The 10,671-nt window shown below is 31.9% G+C and overlaps 1 protein-coding gene across 1 annotated transcript; it reads left to right on the forward strand.

Annotated features, from left to right (window-relative positions):
• The first annotated feature begins 5,939 nt into the window (after positions 1 to 5,939).
• LOC133688758 (pectinesterase-like) lies at positions 5,940 to 7,944 on the forward strand. Its single transcript, XM_062108364.1, has 2 exons — positions 5,940 to 6,920; positions 7,051 to 7,944. Exons 1-2 carry the CDS (start codon positions 5,984 to 5,986, stop codon positions 7,740 to 7,742), a joined length of 1,629 nt encoding a protein of 542 aa, XP_061964348.1. The 5' UTR covers positions 5,940 to 5,983; the 3' UTR covers positions 7,743 to 7,944.
• The last annotated feature ends 2,727 nt before the right edge of the window (positions 7,945 to 10,671 follow it).

Consider the following 10,671-nt stretch of genomic DNA (forward strand, 5'->3'; position numbering starts at 1 on the left):
AAGCCACCCATCATTTGTAATGCCAGAACGCTAGATCATACCTTCCCAAGCCGTTTCAAACTCACCTACCTTAATTAAGTAGTAGTCTATAATAATCATTATAATTCAAATTCTGATTATAAGTAATTACCAATCTCTATATATAACCACACCCCATCCTTTCTATCAAGATTTTAATTTAGCATATTATAAATATGCTTTTGAAAAGTTTATTTCAATTTAAGTATAAGAAAGGGTATTTAATATTTAATTGAGAAATTTACATCAAGCTTCTTAGAACTTCATTATTTTTTAACTTTGACTTTATTATTTAGAAAATTAATTACATTTTCACATTCTTAGTCAACCTAAGATTTTAAACCGTGTGAAATAATATTATTACTTTCAAAACACTCACTTTTTGCCACTCATTTTTCTCTACCCATGATATTCCATCTCGATACCCTACCACAGAAAAACAAACCTAGATAAAAAAACAAATTAGGTTTTTTTAATAAAAAGACCATCCCCCTTTTCTCTCTATAATTCCTGTTAGAGGATAATATAAATCATATCATGAGACCTCATCTAATAGCTTAAGCTTTTAGGTTGAGATGGTTCCTTGACATAGTATCAGAGCCTTAATGATCAAGCGGTCACAAGTTTGAATCTCATCATCCCTATTTATTTGATAAAAATTAAGCACAGGGTAAAGTGAGTCTGTGCAAGTTTCAAGTCCAAAAAGGCTTTCACTTGAGGGGGTGTGTTAGAGAATAATATAAATCATATCCTGAAACCTCACCTAACAGCTTAAACTTTTAGGTTGAGATGGTTCTTTAACAATTCCTTCCGAACAAAGAAAAAAAAAACAAAACAAAACAAAGAAGCTTTTTAAGAATCATCAATAATTCACGCCCGTCAACTCGCTCTTTCATTTATAAACTTATCTCAGCTCAGTTCATCATTCTTTTCTCATATCCAAACTCAAATTCAACTCCAAATACTCCCATTTGCATCCTATGAATTGCAATCCTCTTGTAATTTGAGAGTTGGTGTTTTCTTCAATAACTTTCTCATCTTCGTTTCTAATGCAGATCGATCCGGGTTCATCTTGTATTTACACGAGCTAGGATTCTGATCTCTCGTGAATTGCAATCCTCTAATTAATAATGTATGGACCGAAAGACAAAGAAATGCACGAACCATTGTCAAAAGCTGATTCTTCTGCTCAATTAGATATATAGACGAATGTGTTAATTATTGCAGAGACTTGTTCCCTCTGAATTTGGAGACGATCCAGATAGAACTCAAATACATGACATGGACTCCAACTTCTACATGCGGAATTAAAGCTGAGAAGTCTTGACGAAGCTGGAGGCAATTCCTATACTTCCATCGCCTGCAATCTCTTGACGAGCTATTTTCTGTTAAAGGGTGACAAAATCAACCAAATAATGCATGACTTTAGAGTGAATGATCCACTTTCTTAAGTTAGAAATCATAAGACTCTTCTAGATTTGGGTTTACTTTTATATGTTTTTAATATTAATTCGATGACAAAGTAATAATTAAAAATTGTAATATGATCATGACTTCACTCCACTACCAATGTTTTTTTTTAAATACATCTATATAACCGCTGCTCAGACCAATTTTCTTTGTTGAGAATGATAAAATTATAATTTTACTGTTATAATCTATAAAACCAATAAATCTAAAGCTACAGCAAGAATTGTTGCAGTATTTTATCTACCCTTTTATTTTCTTTTAATAATAATAATAATATGCCATCCGTGAAGTATTGTGGCTGCATGCACTCTCACCTATAAATGCGAGGAAATAATTAGCGGGCTTGAGATGGACTGTAACTGTTGGTGGATGTGACTGGGCCTCCAAAAAAACCTAAAAACATTTCAATAAAAAATATAAATTATTAATATTAAAAAACAATTAAATTACATCAAGATTCATCAAGTTATTAAATTAAATATCTAAATTAAATTAAATCAAGTAAACATAATAATAGGATCGTCATGACATTAACAGAAATCTAACTAACTCTGACATACGCTTTTCTTTTTCTTTTTTTATAATTTTATGTTTGTTTTTAGATTTTAAAAGTGTTCTTAAAAAATATTAATTTTTTTTTATTTTTTTCTTTGTTTTAAATTAATAATTTTTGGTATTTTTAAATTATTTTGATACGTTGATGTCAAAAATAATTTTTTAAAAATAAAAAAAATATTATTTTAATACATTTCAGAGTAAAAAATACTTTAAAAAATAATTACAACCATAATATCAAATACAGAACGTACATCCTTCCCATTCCAAACTTATCCAAACTTAACATATTTAGTATTTGAATGGCTATAATTAACGAACTAATTAGTCAAGAAACGTAGCACTGGCATCCCCAATAACAATTTAACAAATTGAAGTATTGAAATATTTTGAATATAATTATGTCCCTCTAAAAAAAATGAAAATAATAGTAATTTTCTAGCATTAATCATAAAAATAATGTTTTTAGCTTAACATCTTATAGATACTAGCTCCTACACTATTTACATGATTTGAATGATGCATAATGAAAATGCACGAAGTAAGAATTCTGTTAAGAAAACATTTTATTCACTAAAATATCTTAATTAAATAAAATTATAAAACAGAAAAAGTATATAAAAAAACAGCATTGCTTTTTTCATTTTCCCATACTCTATATAACATTGATTATTTCTACCGGCCAATTAAAATTGTCCGTTAAAAAAAAAAAAAATTAACTCCTCACTCCGGCCATTACTCACTTCATTACAGATATCAATCACTAGACTCTTAAATGTTAATGGCCCAATAATCTTAGTTCAGAGCCCACATCCGGAAACAGTTTCATCCAAGCATCACACCTGCCCACGCGAGCACTCACTCGTTTACTCAAGTCCAACGCCTCTTTCACACAATTGAGTCTGCAAACTGCGAAGAGTGCTCGAACACACAATTGCACACCCACCTGTACGAAACGTTCCTCGAGTTTTAATCCGATATATCTTCATGTAAATTTGTACTAAAAAAACTCAGATCGGTCATGGGCTTTCCACGCAAGCAACTTCTGCAAAACAAAAATTTCGTCATTTAAAATTTTAATATATTTAATTAATTATAAATTGAATTCTAAAACTTAATTTTTCATCAATTAACCCTCTAATATAATTAATTTAATCTATTTTAAGTCCTGACACTTGATTAAATCCTTCAATTGAACTCAAATTAATTTTCAACCATAATTAAATTTTAATTTGACTCATGATTAAATTAAATTGACCTATTAAAAATTTAATTATGCTCTTAAACTTAATCTCTATACAAATTCGTCCAATAATTATTTAATTTGATATTGAATTTGCATTGTTTCTTCAATATTTGATATAATAGGAGACAATTAGGTTTTGAATTTCATTCAAAATTGCAGCTTGATTTTTCAATATGTTTGAGATCCTTCTCGGCCTGCTTTCTCCGCGTCGCCAGTCTTTATTTTATTTTTAAAAAAATAAATAAATTTAAAAAATAACTCAAAAATAAATTATGACAGATAATAATTATCAAACCATTATTTTTACTTAACAATGATTAGTTAATGTCAACCTTTAATCAGTTTGATGAGATATGGAAAGGATGGTTATACCCTTTTTCTTTATGTAACTTGAAAAATCTTATAGCTATATGAACAACCAAAAGGTTTAGGGTTCAAAGAGATTTCTCTCTCCTTTCAACTCCTTAATTTTCATCGTATTAGATATATTTTTTTTCCACCATTAGTGTCTTTTAAGCATACCTCCTCCTTTTCCATATATTAGCTGAATCATTGGAGGGTACGTACCTCAACCAACTAGAAAGATTAGTTTTGCAGGTGTATATATTGGCTATATATAATCACCATCTTCAATATGGATTTGTTATATATATCTACTCACCTATGCAAAGAGCAAATTAAAAATAACTTTGAAGTTTTTATGACTTCGTCACTTGAATTGAAGGATGTCGTTACTGCCAAAAAATAAAATAAATTAAAAGCATATAAGATTTTTAAATTAGGAACTAATTTCATATTGATCGATAAATTTTAAACTACAAACCTTTGTCTTTTCCCTTTTTGTTTTTAACAATGTTGGCGGCACTTGGTATCCCCATTTCCTCTTGAGCACTCAAAGTTATTTTTCCTTGTGTAATCCTCTTTATCATCTTAATTAAAGTCCTAACTATTTCCTCTTTAGCATCTCAATGCTGTTTATTATGATTGACGCTGCATGGGGATCCGATGGAAAGCTGTAATAAAGCTGAAAAAAGAAAAGAAGGTTATTTGTTGCTGAGAAACACAATCAGTACAAAACTACACATGTTTCGCTGTTATTCCCTATTTGATCATCTCTCATTTGAGTGTAATAAACTAACAGAAATGTCTTCGTAATATATCTCTCATTCATGATCAATCTGCTATTAAGTACCACAGACAATGTCAACATATTGATTTATATGATTTTAGATCTATGTGTCGATTTGTCTATCGATCTACTAGCTAGCATGAAGGTCTTGCTAGTCCCTTTATATATATATTGTGAATTATGGGCCGATGGGTACCATTTATGGTCACTTTAAACTCATTTATACACTTGAATTACAATTTTAATTGATTTGGAAAATACCCTCGGTAGGAAAAACATTATAGGAACATATTGTACGTCCATCCATGGATTAAAAGCGACTAGGCTACCGTCTATGAAAAGTTGTTTTGTTTAGCCAATTATTGGATTAAGAAAGGAAAAAAAAACAGGTTTTATGCATGAAATTGGGAGGGAAAAATAAATCTAGTAGTTATAATTTAATTACGGACACACACATATATGCTTGGTATACCGCTTGCGTTTAGATTAAAAGAAGAAGAAGAGGGTTTCCTGTTGCATATGTAGTCGTGATTAACGTGCATGTCTAAAAGCTTCGTGCACTGTGAATAAATTAAAGGAGGAAGAAAAGAATAAAGTAAAGTAGTTTCAAATTATTGAGTTGAATAGAATTAAAGGACGTTAAAGGACACAAGAGAGATAGAGGAACCTAATTGATTTTGCGGGCCCCCAAATTCCTTGACAATCAGGCGACCATTTTACTTGGCTTTTTTTTTATTTTTTATTTTTTAATGTTAAGGATCGAGATTTTATGCCGGTTTATATTCCAAATCTAAGCTCTTTTATTTTAATAGATTATCCAAATTAATTCATATTAGTTTGCTGTAATATTGACAACAAATCGTTTTTCTTAGAGTCTCCCAAAGAATTCCAACCATATGAAAAACAAACTTATTTCTAGCCAGCCAGCCAGCCAGCCAGCCAGGTTAAGCTCTTAAAGATTTCTCCTTCATTTCGTTTTGCACAATTGCAATTATGTATTATTTTTTCAATTATCGGCTAGAATATTTTAAATAGTTAATTCATCCATACTAACTCGGTGAATAGACAATTTATTTTTCTTAGAGCCTAGCTCTCTAAATATTCAAATTCTATATAAAAATGTGGAAAACAAATTAATTCATTTACCAACCAAGATAATTTCTCAAAGATTTTTCCTTTACTTTATATACGAAATTGCGCAGTTATAAGAGATTAGTACGATATTTGTAAATCAAATTAAGGAGTAAATTATCAAGACTTGCAAACATACTCTTTTATTTGTGATTTATTAAATTTTATTAGATTTTCTTTATTGTGTTTCTCCGATCATTATTTGAATGTTTATTTTATTAATAAATCAATTGATTATTATAAAATAAACATTTTATTATCTAAAAGTTGTGCGACATCTATAAAAAATAATTTTAATAAAATATAAAAATTAAAGTATTTCCCCATCACTTACTTTCTTACTCTATATATTGGTTCGTGGACTCCTCCATTTCACCACATCATCCCTCCCTTTCTCTCTTCTATATCTCCATACTCCAAAAAGGAAAGAAAAAATGACCGAAGCCAACCAGTACAATATTTCCATCTCCAAGAAAAAAAAGAAACTCATCCTAGCTATTTTTGCTTCCTTCTTACTAGTTGCCACTATAATTGCCATTGTCACTGGTGTAAATCCAAAAAAAAACTCTACCCGAAATGATGCTGCTGATTATGCCAAACTCGTCAAATCGACTTTTCAAAAGAATGATTTTCTACTACAAGTAAACCGCAGTATAGATGCTGCTCAGAGCAACAAGGTAGCTTTGTCTAAGAAACTTGCCAAAAGTATGAAATTAGATGTTCGACAAAGGACTGCTATCAATGATTGTTGGGAAAATAATGATAGGGTTGTTACTGATTTAAAAAAGGTTTTTGGGAATGTCAAAGTCGACACCACAAATGCTGATCAGGATCTCAACACCAAATTCGCTTCTTGCATGACCGGCGTAAACTCATGCTTGGATGGTTTCTCTCATTCAAAACAAGATAAGAAGGTGCGTGAAGCTTTGTCTGGCCTAATTGACGTCAGAGGGAATTGTACTAAGGCACTGGAAATGATTAAGAGCAAGCCAACCGCTGACACGGCAACTGGGCTCAAGACCACAAACAGGAAACTCAAGGAGGACAATGATAGCAATGAAGGGGAGGAAGAGTGGTTGTCAGTAACCGATAGACGGCTGTTTCAATTATCATCGTTGACTCCAGATGTGGTGGTGGCAGCTGATGGCAGTGGGAACTATAAGACAGTATCAGCTGCGGTTGCTGCTGCACCCAAGTACAGCAGTAAGAGGTACATTATTAGAATCAAGGCAGGCGTTTACAGAGAAAACGTGGAGGTACCGAAGGAGAAGAGTAACATCATGTTTCTTGGAGACGGAAGAAAAACGACTATCATTACAGGGAGCAGGAATGTGGTTGGTGGCAGCACAACCTACCATTCAGCCACAGTTGGTATGTCGTGATCTATATATGCATTTTCACCTTCTCTCTCTCTTTTCACATTTGTATGCAATTTTATAGCAATATTTAAATGGTGTAAATCTGTTAGTTTTTGTTTCATTAATTCCTATGAACGTTGCAGCCGTGGAGGGCCAAGGATTCCTAGCCAGGGACATAACCTTCCAGAACACAGCTGGTCCCTCCAAGTACCAAGCCGTGGCACTGCGAGTTGAGTCTGACTTTGCAGCTTTCTACAAATGTGGCATGCTGGGCTATCAAAACACCCTCTATGTCCACTCAAATCGTCAGTTCTTCAGAAACTGCTTCATTGCGGGCACAATCGATTTCATTTTCGGCAATGCAGCTGCTGTTTTCCAGGACTGTGACATCCGTGCTCGCCGTCCCAATCCAGGCCAGACAATCACAATAACCGCCCAAGGGAGGAGTGATCCTACTCAAAACACTGGTATTGTGATTCAGAAATGTAGGATCGGTGTCACTTCTGATCTACATCCTGTCAGGAGCAATTTCTCAGCGTATCTTGGTAGACCCTGGAAGGAGTATGCAAGGACTGTTATCATGCAGTCATCCATAAGTGACGTGATACACCCAGCCGGATGGAATGGGTTGAAGGGTCGCTTTGCGCTCAGCACATTATCCTTTGCAGAGTATGAGAACAGCGGGGCTGGTGCTGGAACCTCTAAAAGGGTTACCTGGGAAGGATACAAGATGATCACCAGTGCAACTGAAGCTCAAAGTTTTACTCCTCGAAATTTCATTGGTGGTAGTAGCTGGTTGAAATCCACTACTTTCCCATTCTCTCTAGATCTCTAGGCTGGGTTTTTTATTTTTTGCGCGGTGCTACTATAATGTTTCAGTACTTCATGGAGTTTTGTGTGGCTGATGTTTTTTTTTCCCCTCATGTTTTTGCTTACAAGTTTTGGTTCATGTTTCCTCTCCCCCGGTGGGGAGTTTGTCTTTTGGTCCTAGCTAGCCAGGACTTTTATGAATAACATTGTGTGAGATTATATTTAAATTTGTTTGTTACTGTCGTTTGAATCTCTAAGTATGACTTTTCCATTAGGATTTATTTAATTTAGAATTAAAAAATTCACGTTTCCTCACATGAAATCAATAGTTAACTTTTTATTAAGATTTTTATTTTAAATATTTTTTTAAATCAAGTGGGTTAGATAAATATACCAGATCTATCTAAAGTATTTAAACTTGATAGTTAGCCACGTTCAAAAAATATGAATGTAACAATCAGTCAAATCCAAAAGAATATGGTTTGACAAATATGTCAGACTCAAGGTATCTGGATTTCACATTCAGCTAAGTTTAAAGTAACGTAGGTCTGACAATATCAGATCTAAGATGGTAGTTAGTTAAGTTCAAGGTAACATGTGCATGACAAAAATGTCAAACCTAAGGTACCTAGACTTAGCGGACAGTCAAGTTCAAAATATGCAGACTTGATAATCAACTAAATCTAAATTAAGTAACGTGGTTCTACCAAACATACAAGCCTAAAAAAACTTAGACATTACCAATTCTAAAACTTTATGTATGATTCTAAATGATCCTTTACATAATATATAAATGTTAAAGATATGATAAACCGTTATATCTCTTATCTAGAATAATTGTTCACATTAAGGTAATGATTCTTCTATACTTATAAGTATGTATAAGGTCTCTTAAAGAGTTCACCATACTTGTTGTCTCATTAATGATATGCATGTAAGAGTTTTTTGTTTTCTATTAATATCGCCGAAAGCAGAGAACTTTCTGGCTTTTTTTTATATATAAAAACAACAAAGTTCAGAGGTATAAATACCCTTTGAACCATCCAGGTAAAAGATTTATAAACTTTTTTTTCTAAAATAAATGTACAAAGACTTTAGAGCATTAATAAACTTGAAGTTATTAAAAAACAAACATCTTTGTCCAAGAAATTTAAAGTTCTTTGAAATTATTTATTACTTTAAATCATTAAATATATTTTCTATAAATATATTGACTTTATTATTGGAGGGTTTTTAAATCCTCCAATTGAGATTATTTTTGCATGTATTCAAGAGATGCAAAATTGATAATTGATGGCAAGTTTGTTTTGGTATTGGATTACAAGTTTATACTGGTTAAGTTCTTTAGACCATAGTTACGGAACCTGATGCAATTCCTAGGAATAGATGCCCCTAAACAGTATAACCTGAAACTTTTGGCAGAATTTGTTTATAATATGCTGGACATGGTAGTTGTTTGCTGGATATTTTCCAAATACTGTGTCATTTCTTTCTGTCATGGGTGAATATTTTTGGATGCTTTGGATGTGTACTGCATAACGTGTTAACTGAGGACTGGGTTCTGTGTCCTGTTTTCTGTTATGTCTGTCATTTTCATTTTCATTTTCATTCTCATTCTCATTAATCAAATCTATGATCTGTTCATCAAAAACTAATGATGAAAAAAATGCCCTGGAGAGGATTTTTTTCCATAACATTGCATAGTTCCAGCAGATGAGATCCAAGCCAATCGCTATTGAAATAGTTACTTCAATTTTTTTTTATGCTCCTGCAGAAATATACTACAGTTTTTATTTGACAATCTGCAATAATATGCCAGCATATTGAGCATTCTGTTGATCTATTTCATGATGCATCTCCCACTTTTTTTCCTTTAAATTCATGTGACAGTTCATATAAACTGCTAGTTGATGAGTGACTTGAGAACTAATGGCGACTTGAAATGTAGATAAATAACAGGAGAAAATAACATTAATATGGGATTTTAATCAGCATCATGCATGCACGCGTTGTTTTTCCATTATTTTCTCCTGTTATTTATCTACATTTCAAGTCGCCATTAGTTCAATTATTCTTTTAATTTCTTTTCATTAGTAATTACAACTGGAGTTTTTTTTTTTTTTCCTCACCACTTTTTGTTGTATATATATCGGGCCGGCCAGCTCAAAATGGAGCCCCAACCTTCAAATTTTCTTTTATTGGGCCATCCATGATGAAGGCCCAACCTTCAAAACTCACCGATCAGTGACGATAAAGGGCTGGTTACTATGAATGAATTGTTGGGAATGGTTTGATTGAGAGGAACAAAGCTTGAATGTAAATGATAAAAAAAAAAAAATATGTAGCTTCAGAGACCCACGAGAGTTAAGAATAAAAACAAAAAAATAGAAATGATATTCTCTTCCCTAAGAGAATGATTTTTCTAATGGCCATGGAAATTTAATACTGCCCCAATTGTAAATGCCATTCCTATCCCAAAAAAAAAAAAAAAACTCCATTTAGTTTTTAAAAGCATGAGATATATAGTTTCCTAAGCAAGATTGACTATTATTTTTATTTTTATTTCCAAATTATCCTTTTTATATTCATTTTTAATTTTATCTGTAATAAGATTGAAAATTTTAATTAAAAATAAAGGATATTTTGGATTAAAAAAATAGTTATGATAAAAACCAACCCAAGAACCCAAGTTAATTACAATCAATTATGAAATCATTGGGACTTAATATTAAGTTTTTTAAAACAAAAATATTAACTAATTACTTCATTATAAACACAATTTAATTTTATTCTAAAACTGTTTAAGAGATAATTTATATATTTGTCTCTCTCTCTTTTATTTTAAAATGTTAATTAATCACAATTCAATCCACCTTGTGTTAACCTACCCAATATATATTTTGAGTCTTGGATCATACAGGGTTTAATAATTTTGTATAAATCTACTCTTGGCT

Source organism: Populus nigra, chromosome 3 (assembly GCF_951802175.1).
Source record: "Populus nigra chromosome 3, ddPopNigr1.1, whole genome shotgun sequence".
Taxonomy (NCBI): domain Eukaryota; kingdom Viridiplantae; phylum Streptophyta; class Magnoliopsida; order Malpighiales; family Salicaceae; genus Populus; species Populus nigra.

Bases quoted from the DNA above. Each gene is read 5' to 3' on its own strand.
- LOC133688758 (XM_062108364.1), top strand. From the start codon at position 5,984: ATGACCGAAGCCAACCAGTACAATATTTCCATCTCCAAGAAAAAAAAG. The intron at 6,921-7,050 runs GTATGTCGTGAT...TGAACGTTGCAG, and splicing joins CTACCATTCAGCCACAGTTG to CCGTGGAGGGCCAAGGATTC.